Source organism: Aspergillus ambiguus (genome assembly GCF_047715705.1).
Source record: "Aspergillus ambiguus strain CBS 117.58 unplaced genomic scaffold BDV59scaffold_41, whole genome shotgun sequence".
Taxonomy (NCBI): Eukaryota; Fungi; Ascomycota; class Eurotiomycetes; order Eurotiales; family Aspergillaceae; genus Aspergillus; species Aspergillus ambiguus.
Genome location: NW_027395554.1, coordinates 25,754 through 37,625, shown reverse-complemented (window position 1 = coordinate 37,625; position 11,872 = coordinate 25,754). Strand labels below are relative to the sequence as shown.

The 11,872-nt window shown below is 48.1% G+C and overlaps 5 protein-coding genes across 5 annotated transcripts; 4 read left to right on the top strand and 1 right to left on the bottom strand.

The window, feature by feature from the left end:
* Window positions 1–1,967: 1,967 nt before the first annotated feature.
* On the top strand, window positions 1,968–3,864 carry BDV59DRAFT_210297 (mannosyltransferase putative-domain-containing protein; the record flags this gene model as incomplete). Its single annotated transcript, XM_073695566.1, has 2 exons — window positions 1,968–3,330; window positions 3,410–3,864. 2 exons carry the CDS (start codon window positions 1,968–1,970, stop codon window positions 3,862–3,864), a joined length of 1,818 nt encoding a protein of 605 aa, XP_073544258.1.
* Window positions 3,865–4,020: 156 nt separating this feature from the next.
* On the bottom strand, window positions 4,021–5,857 carry BDV59DRAFT_205169 (flavin-containing monooxygenase; the record flags this gene model as incomplete). Its single annotated transcript, XM_073694596.1, has 2 exons — window positions 4,021–4,033; window positions 4,110–5,857. 2 exons carry the CDS (start codon window positions 5,855–5,857, stop codon window positions 4,021–4,023), a joined length of 1,761 nt encoding a protein of 586 aa, XP_073544257.1.
* A 418-nt stretch (window positions 5,858–6,275) lies between these two features.
* On the top strand, window positions 6,276–7,442 carry BDV59DRAFT_195610 (alpha/beta-hydrolase; the record flags this gene model as incomplete). The annotated part of the gene is made up of 3 exons (XM_073692602.1): window positions 6,276–6,732; window positions 6,791–6,907; window positions 6,967–7,442. 3 exons carry the CDS (start codon window positions 6,276–6,278, stop codon window positions 7,440–7,442), a joined length of 1,050 nt encoding a protein of 349 aa, XP_073544256.1.
* Window positions 7,443–9,810: 2,368 nt separating this feature from the next.
* BDV59DRAFT_186311 (uncharacterized protein) lies at window positions 9,811–10,635 on the top strand. Its single transcript, XM_073691002.1, has 2 exons — window positions 9,811–9,988; window positions 10,059–10,635. The coding sequence occupies exon 2, from the start codon at window positions 10,180–10,182 to the stop codon at window positions 10,426–10,428; it is 249 nt and encodes an 82-aa protein (XP_073544255.1). The 5' UTR covers window positions 9,811–9,988; window positions 10,059–10,179; the 3' UTR covers window positions 10,429–10,635.
* A 157-nt stretch (window positions 10,636–10,792) lies between these two features.
* BDV59DRAFT_210295 (uncharacterized protein) lies at window positions 10,793–11,620 on the top strand (the record flags this gene model as incomplete). The annotated part of the gene is made up of 2 exons (XM_073695565.1): window positions 10,793–11,376; window positions 11,430–11,620. The coding sequence occupies 2 exons, from the start codon at window positions 10,793–10,795 to the stop codon at window positions 11,611–11,613; spliced, it is 768 nt and encodes a 255-aa protein (XP_073544254.1). The 3' UTR covers window positions 11,614–11,620.
* Between the last annotated feature and the right edge of the window lie 252 nt (window positions 11,621–11,872).

Here is an 11,872-nt window from a genome sequence, read left to right as displayed (position 1 = left end):
ACTACCACTACCCCTACAACCACTACCACCACCACCACTACTCCCACAACTACAACTACCACTACCACAACCCCTACCACTACTACTACCACGACCACGACCACGACCCCTAAAACCACTACCACTACCACTACTACTCCTACAACCACCACCACTACTACCACTACTACTACTCCTACAACCACCACCACCACCACTACCACGACCCCTACAACGACTACCACTACCACTACTACTCCAACCACCACCACCACTACCACTACCACTACAACAACAACTACTACTACTACCCCTACAACAACGACCACCACAACTACCACTACCCCTACAACTACTACAACTAGCAGCTCAAGTACCACTACCACCACTACTACTACTACCACGCCTATTATCCCTACTACCACTACAACAACCCCTACGACGACGACCACTACTACTACGACTACTACTAGTAGCTCTAGCAGCTCTAGTACCACTACCACAACCACGCCTGTTGTCCCTACCACGACGACCACCACGACGACTAGCAGCTCTAGTACCACTACCACTACCACGCCTGTTATCCCTACTACCACTACTACAGCTCCTAGCACTACTAGCACGCCTTGTACCACCACTACATCAACTACCACAAAATCACCATCATCACCATGCCCAACACTTACCACCACCACGTCGACCATACCGACTCCTACGGAGCCATGTTACACTACGGTAGAGACTATTTGCGACAAAGGGTCTTGCACGGAAATGACAACTACTTATCCCATTCCTACATCCGCTGAGTGCACTGAATTTGAAGTCGTGTGCCCGACTGGTACCATGACGATCAACGAAAGAGATGGCTACGCGATTGAGTACGCCACTCACTACAGTTGGGTTACGGCATATGAGACAGCATCGGTATGCTAAGCGACAAGCAGTGACAGACATATTGAAGGTCGGTTTTGTTACATGTCTATTTTTGGAGTATTATTGTGATCTTTTAAAATGGTTGGGGAGAAAAGATGAGCTCCTTATTTGATGTATTATGCTGGAGCTCTTAGTTTGGCTTTACGTTAATGTCTAATGTAGTACAATCATTATCGATAGTGAACATAATAATATTATTCAATGTTGCTATACTTACCTCAAAAAATCGCTTACCTTCTTGCTCCACCCAAACGAAAAGCTCATCGAAGATCTTTGGGAATGTATAAAATCCACCACGTCCGGAACAGAGTGGCCGTTATAGAACCGCGTTACCATTTGAGCATGTCCTATGACCATCAGTAATAATCAATCCTTTTTCATGTTGTACTAGAAGATTTCTTTAGGAGCTGGAATGTGGCATGAACCCATGGGCCGGAAACGGAAATGGTCGTGGCAGCCACCCCCTCAGTGCCTTATGACAAAACCCATCCGCTGGGTGAACATTCTTGGCACGTCCTTTCCAACATTTGATGCTGATAAGGTTATGCCATCATACTGATTCCACGATACCAGGGGCAGAATTCTAGCTGTGCCGTGTTCCCCAAAGCAGTGCCCTGAAAGAGAAAATTGTTGCTTACGGGTTCTTTCTGTGATGTACAATGTAGATAGATACCAGCAACAGACACGTTTCGGGTGATCTCCACAGGACGGGATCAGTTACGTGCATCAGGTTGAAGTACACTTTGCCGAATGCGCGGAATGATATGACGATCTGATACCCAATGACTACAATACGGAATTTACTTCCCGGCGGATTGTGGCATTCCAGCCAGTTGTGAAAAAAGAACAATGATCCACAGGTCCTTATTACTGTAACTTTGAATTGTAACTATATCAAAAGTCTAGAAAGACCATGGCGTCAGCATCTTCTCCTCTCCGATAGCGTAGCGCCCTCTCGCAGAAAATGCCCAAAGGAACTTCCATCTGAAAGGCGCAACTGCCCTGTCATGAAGTGACACATTCAGAGGCAACAAAGGCCATTGTCTTCTCTTGCTATGGCTCAACTAGCCTGGATGAATCATCCTCGCCGACCGCGAAGCACTTTCTTAAAAGCCCTTTTTCTTATACTCGTTATTCTTTTTTGCTACCGTCACGCCGAGCCCTCATCAGGTATTTCCCGGTTTATACGGCCTGTACAACCCCAGGACTCCTCATCTACATCTGCAGTTTTAAACAATCAAGTGCCGGTGGAAGGTCAGGGGGTAGGGTTACAAGATGAGCCTCACAATAGGCCATCATCCGCCGAGGATCGACGCCCCGATATTGTGAATACCAAATCGCAACACAAAATACCGCAGAAAAATGCTCAGTCCCTATACACGAGGCCAGACCACAGCACGACCGATACTTCCACGACTAGTGCACTCCAAGACAGCCTTCGACATATCATTTCGTTACTCCCAGATGAGATGCGCATACGGGATTTGTTGAGCCCTATTGAAGGTACCGGTGAGACAAAGATCCACGAAATCGGATTACGAACTCGAGCATACAAGGTTCTCTTCGAGGCATGGGAAGCCATCCATCTAGTCCCCACCCAAGACGGGATATACCGGCGCGATGATATAATTCAGTTCCTAAAGTCTCACCCGGAGATAGCGAACGACCTCCAGACGGACACTATCAAGCTTATTCATATATACGAGGCATTTCGGTCTCTGGTGACACAGCTGTCTTCTCTGCTTTTCCCCTGGACAGCTCCGTACTTCGCGGACCACATAGCCCTTCATGGATCCTTCTATAGTGGGCAAAGAGGATTGGTTTTTACCGGAAGTGACGACCAGGCTCCTTATATGATCACTTCAATTAAATCAATCAGAAAACTTGGCTGCGACTTGCCCGTCGAAGTCATGTATCTGGGTGATGATGATTTGAGCGAAGACTTCCGGGAAAGGTTAGAGGCGATCCCAGGAGTGCTAACGCGTGATCTAAGCCAGATGGTGCTGGAGGAGGGCTGGTCCCTCGCAGGTTGGGCAGGCAAGCCATTTGCGATCCTGCTCTCCAGTTTCCAGGAAGCAATGTTCGTGGACGCAGATGCGCTGTTTGTTCGCAACCCTGAAGTTCTGTTCGAGGATGAAGCGTACACATCCGAAGGCGCATTGTTCTTTAAAGATCGACTGCTGATGCCGGAGTCAAAGAAAAGTTGGATGCAGAAAATTCTCCCCAGGCCTATTTCAAAGAAGGCGAGAGACACACGTCTCTGGAAGGGGGAAAGTGCACACATGCAGGAGTCTGGCGTCGTCGTTGTGGACAAATGGAGGCATTTCGTCGCTCTGATGCTGGTGTCACGGTTGAATGGACCGGATCGCGATGGCGACAAGGACAAGGGGAAAGTTGGGCTTTATGATATGGTTTACGGTATGTCACCCAGATTCATTTCGCAGATATAGGTGGGTCACTTGCATTTGAATGTCTTAGAATTTAACACACAATACAGGCGATAAAGAGACGTTCTGGCTTGGATGGGAACTTGCAGGAGATTTGGGCTATGCCTTTCACAGTGGCAGTGCTGCCCTAATCGGTTCAACAGCAGCTCCCAACGAACACGATGCTCCAAGTGCGGAAATTGCGGAGCAGGCAGCCCGTCGGCTTTTAGGCAATAAGTCCATGTGCGGACCGCAGCTGCTGCATCTCGGTCGAGATGACCGCCCGCTCTGGTTTAATGGATGGCTACAGCATAATAAGTTTGCAAAGGGCGAGGATGCGAAGCCTGTCGACTTTAAGGAATACATTAGGGAGCCCTCGGATGTTGACGATCCTAACTCGTGGAAGCTCAGTTCAAACAACATATGTTGTCTGCGATCGGAGTCTACCGAGGAATTGACAGAGGACGAAAAAGACGCTTTGAAAATGATTATCGAAACAGCGAGAGAAGTTGGCGCTCTGCATTAAACCCCATACAATTATTACAAGTATCATTCTTGCTTTATCTGCATAGAAATTGGAACAATTTTATATACTACAATGTCCTCCACAATAATTGTCGAACGCCACCAACTTATCAATATCCGTAAACTCAAATGGCCCATGTACGTGGCATAGTGTCCTTCAATGAATATACCTGGATTCATAGCACAAGTCAGTAGTCATTGGGTCAAGTTATATACATGAGCTTTATAAGTCGTCAAACCTAATACATTGGAGGCGGGAAAGTAGCTGGTTGTTTGTCCTCGCCGTCCAGCAAACCATAATACCATGTGAGATCACGCCCATCATACTCGCGCACTTCAAAGCCGTCTCCAAGGTAATTGAACCTGTTCTCGGTGAGATAGAATATATCATAATCTTCGTATCTTGGGGCTTTCAAAACAGTCAAATAATGAATCCGAGATCCTGGCCAAATCACTGGTTTTCGTCCAACCTGACCGGCTTTGAACCATGAGCTGCATGGTCCGATCCAAGCAGTTCTCTGCAGATATGTATCAGCGTGACGAGTAAACTCTTCTGCTACAGAGCGTTTGACTTGAATCTTTCGTATATCTTCCACTTGGACCTTGTTGAGAATATTAAGTATGTAGCCAGTGAAGGCCTCGACCATTGGAAGGAAAGACCCATGGCCCAGGGGCCCGTATGGAGCGCTAAACATGAAGTAGTTAGGTATTTCGGGCATGTTGACCCCCAAATATCCCACTACATCGCGAGTAGTGAAGTCATCCTGCGTATTTCGGCCATTGACAATAAGGGGGAAGCGAGGACGAAAAGTAGTATCGAATCCGGTGGCGCAGATAATAACATCAACTTCATGATGCTTGCCATCGGCAGTAACAAATCCGGTTTCAGTGATCTCGTTGATGCTCTCTGTCCAAACAGTAGTCTTTTCTTCACAGAGTGCCTCAAGAAAGCCGTTTCCAGGAGTTGGCCGGCGGCAACCAACGCCAAAATCCTTGGGCATCAGCTTGTCAATTAACTCCGGTTTTCTAGCTAATTTCTGCTCCATCTGGCTGGTGGAAAACTTTCGTGCTTCAATGGCTTCAGGAGAGTTGTTGATAACCATACGGAACCGCACATTTAGCTCCGACTCGATTGCTTTACAGTATTGGAGATACAACTTCGGGTCGTCCCGGAACTTCTGTCTTGTTTCTTCGGAGTAGACAAAGTTGGCACCTCCAGGACCGGCATATTTAGGAGCGAAACCAGCGGTGATCCACGTCGGTGATCGGGCGACAACGTGCAATCGATCAACCTTTTCGACAATGTTCGGCACAATTTGGACCGCTGAGCTACCAACGCCGATGACCAGAACGCGCTTTCCATCAAGCTTTAGGTCATCGTCCCAGTTGGCACTATGGACTCGAGGACCCTGGAAACGGGTGAGGCCGGTGATATCAGGCCATTTCCATGCATTCAGTTGTCCTCCTCCATTAAGGAAAAAGTCCGCATAATCATCAAAGACTTGCTTTGGATCATTGTTCTTCATGACGGTAATCCTCCACTTCGACACGCTCTCCAGCCATTCAGCCCCAACAATCTTGTGGTTGAACTTGGTAAATCGTTCAAGTTTATTAGTGACTGTCACATCTTTAAAATATTCATAAATCTCTCGCGATCCAACGTAGTAGCGGGACCAGTCCGGTTTTCGTTGCCAACTGAACTGATAACACACGCTGGGGATATCGCATGCGCAGCCTGGGTATCGGTTCTCCAGCCATGTTCCACCGATATCACCATTCTTTTCGTATATAGTCAAGTCAATGTTCTGAGTCTCTTGTATCACTGAGCGAGCGAAGTTGATCCCAGCTGCGCCCATCCCTATGAATATGACTTTTATGGGTCGCTTGGTTCCCATGGGGGACTCGCGGATGTGGTAGGTGCCGCCTGTGCTGTGTGGGTGATCACCGTTTATGCTATTCGGTGCGGCCTCACGATACGGTGATATCGAGCCCATTGTTTCGTGTAATTTCTTACGCCGTTAGAAGTTTCGGGTGCTTTCTAGTACTGCGTAGGATGAGTATTTGAAGACGATGGAGCTACTGATCGGAGGATCATTGGGACTTTCCTGTACTTAAATCTTTCTCACACGAGGACAATGTCGGTTGGTCGGATATGCATCTACATAGCTTACTATTTCACTCTCCCTTAGAAAACCCCGCAATCTCGGCCTTCTACCAGGTTGGTGTGGGTACTGCTATTTCGTATACGTCTCGGTACCGAAGGCCTTCGGTACCGCACCGTAGTGCACAGATCGTGAATGGCATATGACCGGTAATTATTATACCAATTATTAATGGCAAGGAATGTATAGAAGTCGAGTTGTTTCAGCTGTTGGGATCTCCCGACATTAGTGTCATTACGCTCATATCAAAATGCCGCAGTTGTGGAAGTTGCTCCTTCAGAACCCCATCCGCTTCTTCAAATTTCTTCATGCATTTATCGCCCAGTTATCTCTGATTGCTTTGGAGAAATTGCTTCTTCCTGGCTGGCCGCATGTTCAATCCTTCCGTTTACGTCTTCATCGAGCATACTGGGCATCCAGCTCGTACTATTTCCCTGAGCTCATCCATAGACTACCAGTTACGAACTGCCCATCCACACGAGCGCGCAGAGTAGGGTCAGACTGGACTGGCTACATTATTCCTGGTACCAAAGATATTGGTGGTAGTAAGTCGGACGATGCGATCGCCGCTCCGTGTGTTATTGTCTATGCTCATGGAGGTGGGTATGCGCGTGGGGAGGCCAGGATGTACCTGAATTACATGGAGCGCTGGGTTTCTGAAGCACGGAAAACTGGCATAGATCTCATGTTTGTGAGTGTCGAATACCGTAAGCATCTCGTGTCATTTCGTGAACAACTTACAAAGCCTCTAATCCGGGCCGCTAGCATTAACCCACGAAGCGTCCCATCCAGCACAGCTAAATGCTTTCCTGAAGGCATACGAGTATGTTCTACAGAATACCTCCCCAGAACATATAATTTTCATGGGTGACTCTGCTGGAGGTCTGTATCACTACACAATGTAGTTAGCAAAATGCTTCAGATACTAATTGTGAAGCCAGGCGGGCTCTGCGTCCTCAGCTGCCTCGAAGCTAAACGACGAGGGTTGCCACAGCCAGCCGGAGCTGTACTCGTATCACCGTGGATAGATATGTCCTTGGAAAGCTTTCAAGGGGGCAATGCTTTGGTGCAAACAGACTACGTTGTCGGGGCCAACTCCGCAGTACCTGAAATGGCAGCTGCCTGGCTGAATGGTATTCCGGGCACTTCTCCCCAAGTCAATCCTTTATTTTGCTCCCCAACCGACTTCAAAAACCTATGCCCACAGTTAATACTTGTTGGGGGCGGTGAGTTCGCCCTCCAAGAGGCTAAATCCCTTGCCACTATGTGTCGTAATGCGGGGGTACGCCACCATCTGGAGGTGGAATGGGGTCAAATGCATCTATACGCTCTTGGCTCACGCTGGGTAAGTCGGGAAGTACGTCTCAAAACGGACAGGTTGATTTACTGGTGGATTATGGACTGTCTGTCTAAGTGATAGATAGTAGCCATATACGAAGGCGAGTGAACGAATTTTAGGAAATTCCAGATATATGTTCGTTACCTATAGTGGTCACAAGACACCCACATTATCATTTTCTCATGCAGTAATAGAGCCCTTGACTCACGATCTTGGCAACTGCCCCCGGGACTGGCCCATCCAGAAATCATTATTGATCTTGCAGCCACCAGCTACACACCTATCATCATTGTCTACGAATTTCGCGGTGGTTTCTACCTGAGTTCTGACAAACATATCCATAATTGGTTAGTGACTACCTCTCCTCCGCATTCCCCTCATCCCTCAGAACCCATCTAATGAATACATAACCGAGGGATGATGACCACTCGGCATATCTAACTAATACATCAAATAAGCCGTTACTGTCACATTGATGTAGTTATTGATTGCGATGGTAATTCTTATCAGCATACGACCCATAAGCCGACCAGCATGACCCAGGGTGCTCCACTTGGTAAAAAGCCGACGGCCTGTGTGCCCTGTCATGAACGGAAGGTCCGTTGCGACTTGACTGCCGCAGGAGTTCCCTGTACGCGGTGTATTTCGAGTGGACGGGTGGATTTCTGTGCGTTGCTGGAAAGGGGTAGTAAGACCTCCAACAAACGCAAACGACACCAGGTGGATGATCGACCAGCATCTCATGGAAATCAACGCCAACAAAGTGAGGCATCGCCATCAGAACCATTCCAGGTCAGAATCCACCTGTCACCACAGACAGTAGCCCAATAAATAACATATACCGTTGGTTTATAGACATCGTCTATTCGTTCCAATGATGCCGTTTTGCCAGGATCGCGTCTTCTGGCTCCCGGAGCAGATCTCGAACCCCGGCATAGTTCATCATGGAATCACTCTGTTGTACTAGACAGTGTCCCACAGCCCGCAGATGGTGAGGCATCATTTGCTCGACAAATGGGAAATCATGCGCCTGGGCCAGTGGAGTATATGGTATCTGAAGATGATGCCCATCTCCACACATTACACCGCATGCGTGACGAGGATCCCGGGATGCCGTCTCCCATTCCGCTGACATCCTCTGTGCAGGGTCAACAGGTAATAGAGTATTACGGCGATCTCAACTCCGTTACCGTTCTCGGCGAAGTACTAGGCCAGTCACAACGACGATTGATCCGCATTGACCTGCCAGGCCCGCACACGGTTGGCGCACAACAACGGGAGCTCTCTCGTCTGGAACAAGCGGATATTGACTACTTACGTTCGAAGGATGTCCATAAGGCTCCTTCGGGAAGTACATGGTTGGCCGACCCCTCCGCTGCACAACTGTAGCGTAGCTATAACTAACGAGCTCAAGCCGCACATTCTTCCACATATTTTTCGAGCACGTCTATCCGTATACCCCAATATTGGATAGACAGCAGCTAATAAGAGATTATGAGCATGGGAACTGCTCATACTTTCTTCTTTGGTCAATTCTCGCCGTCACCGCGCCCTATGTATCCCCGGAATTGCTACGCGGAGCGGGCTGGGCAGAGAGCTATGCTGCTCAAAAGGATTGCTGCTCAAAAGCAAAGCTACTTTATGACTTTGGATGTGAGAGATCGCAACTTACATTGATCCAGGGTTCTCTTCTATTGAGTTCCATTCAGTATTCGTTTAACTTAGATAAGGACTGGCGCTTCTGGTTCCACAATTCCGTACGTATAGCTACGCAAATGGGGTTTAATCGACGGTACGTCTACATTTGGATAGCATTAATGAATATTGGTGTCGGCAAAGTGGTAACATAGCATAGGGACATAGGGAAATATCTGGATATTTCCACGCATCGTCTTGTTCGGCGAATCTGGTGGGTGTTGTTTGTACGTATCATAACCACCAACAGGTATGCATTTACTAATAAAATACCCATTACAGGGCCGCGATGTGTGGTTTTCCCTTGCTGGCTTTGAAAATAATCGATGGATCCACGAGGATGAGCCGTGTATACCGCCACTGCAAGATGCGGATTGGGCTGATGAGACTGTGATTGTCGATCACACAGATCTTATACTGAGTACAACCTCTATTCAGAGACACTTCCTGCAAGGAAACTGTCAATTGGCCGTCTTTGGTGCGTGCATATAAAATTCCTATACCACAGATAGATTGATTCCTGTACTAAGCAAGCACATCAGGAGCGCGATTCCTCCGCATGTTTGAATGCAACCACCCTCCCCCGACACTCGACAAATCGACGGAATTTATTAGGGCTTTAATATCTTGGCGAGGCTCCTTGCCCGAAGACATACTTATAGATAGAACTTGCCATTGGACTAGTGCGAATGCGTGGATATTGTTTCTGTGGGCGATGAGCTTCCGACTAGAGTGTTCATTCTATAGAATGCTCCGAAAGCGCGCCAGTGAATCAAGTCCGGAGGCAGCCACTTGGGCGAATAACAGGCTTCTCCCTTGCACTTTCGAACTAGACACGGTGGTGAAGCGGGCCATTGTCCACGGAGTAGCTCAGTACCTCCCGCCTGCCTTGTAAGTCTGAACCAACGGACACCCTTCATTACGCAAATCTCATCGAAATAGGTTAATATGTGCATCACATCTATTGTCTTTCCAGCTAGAGATTGCGTTGGATCCTACCAGAAATGATGCCCAGCGCCTCGCCGCGCGTACGCAAACCCACACAGTACTGGGGTATTTGCATGAAGTAGAGGATCGATGGCGTAACGCAAAGTGGACGTGTCGAGTGTTTGAGACTGTGATGAAGCGGCTGGGGTTTGGGATTGATAGTGAAGACGTAAATCCTCCCCGATGGGCGGACACCGGGGGTTGGCGACAGAGTCAGGGAGAACAGAGTTCGTTGGCATCAACATCGCTAGATTTTGAGACGTCCCAAGGGATTGTTTCCGGGGTTGGTGATGTATCTCCTAGCCAATGGTTCGAAGACCTTCTGATGCAGAACCTCGTGAATGGGTTGGATTGTGGCTGGTTTAATTTACCTGGGCCGTAAACTCTCCTTGAAAGCAGCTATTTCGGTACCGAATAAGGCGCTCGGGTAAAATGAGGTGACTATTCAATATACCGCGTGCTCTGTTTTGCTGTCTTTGGTTCCATTGGCGAGAGGCCAGTGAAGCCGGGTTTCCCTCGTTCAAAAGAGGCGGATTTCTTTATCCGCTCTACTTACAAGCGGGCTTCACTTTTCCCAAGTGGACCTCACGATATGCAAGATGTAGCTAGAAAGCCGAGACTACGGGAATTGTTGAACAGAACAGTCCGGTCATAAGGGATTGCCTTTGACCCCGCAGTTGTTCGATCGAAATAGTCTGCTCTCCAGGTCTCCTCATTTTCACAACGGCACCATATCTGTGAACACCATGACAGTCTCTGGAAAGCTCAGCGATAAAGTCGCCATAGTTACTGGTGGTGGAGGTGGTTTTGGCGCGGGAATCGCCAAAAAATTTGTCTCAGAAGGCGCTCAAGTCGTTCTTTTGGATATCCAGAAAGATGCAGCCACGAAGGTCGCCAAAGAGTTCTCCGCATCCCAAGTTATTGCACTTCAGGCTGATGTCGCGTCTGAAACGGACTGGGCCAATGTCCTAGATCGCACTCTCCAGCACTTCGGTCATTTGGACGTAGTAGTCAATAATGCGGGGGTGGTGAATAACAGCTGCCCCAGCATTGAGACAGAGGAGGCAGATTTCGATCGACTTGTACGAGTCAACCTCAAATCTCTCTTCAACAGTACAAAAATCGTTATACCGTACTTTCTCCGTGAGGAGCGTCCAGGGTTGTTTATCAATGTTTCAAGCATTTCGGCAGCTAGACCTCGGCCTGGTCTTGTTTGGTATGCTGCGAGCAAAGCCGCCTTGACAACGGCCAGCAGAGGACTGGCGGTTGAGTGGGCGTCCCGACAAATTCGATTCAATGTCATTCAGCCCGCATTGGGTGAAACCGCAATGTAAGAATAATCACGAATTCTCTGAATACGTTCGGCTCCACTAACATTATCAGGGCCACTTCTCTAAATGCCGGACCTGACTCTCCAGAAGGACGTCAAAAAGCACTACAGACAATCCCTTTGGGTCGGTTATCAACTCCCGAAGACATTGGAAATACTGCTGCTTGGTTAGCCAGTAACGAGGCCACAATGTTAACAGGAGCTACTATTGATGTTGACGGTGGCCGTGGAGTATGAATGGAAGGTAAATGAGGCCACTAGCGCTTCGCATCACGAAGTGCTTGGTACGTTTTTAGTCACTGGGATATTTTCCGAAGGCGTAGAGAGTCAAATGGCCAAATGGATGAACAATTAGTCTCAACCATGCCTTCACAGATTCAACATAATACTGCCATAGTAATTCTATGGCCACTTAGGTAGACAAAGCGGGATCCGTACTTGTGCAATCTTTGGAGGATATCAGGGATCTGCAGGTTGATCTCATGTCTCGGTACCG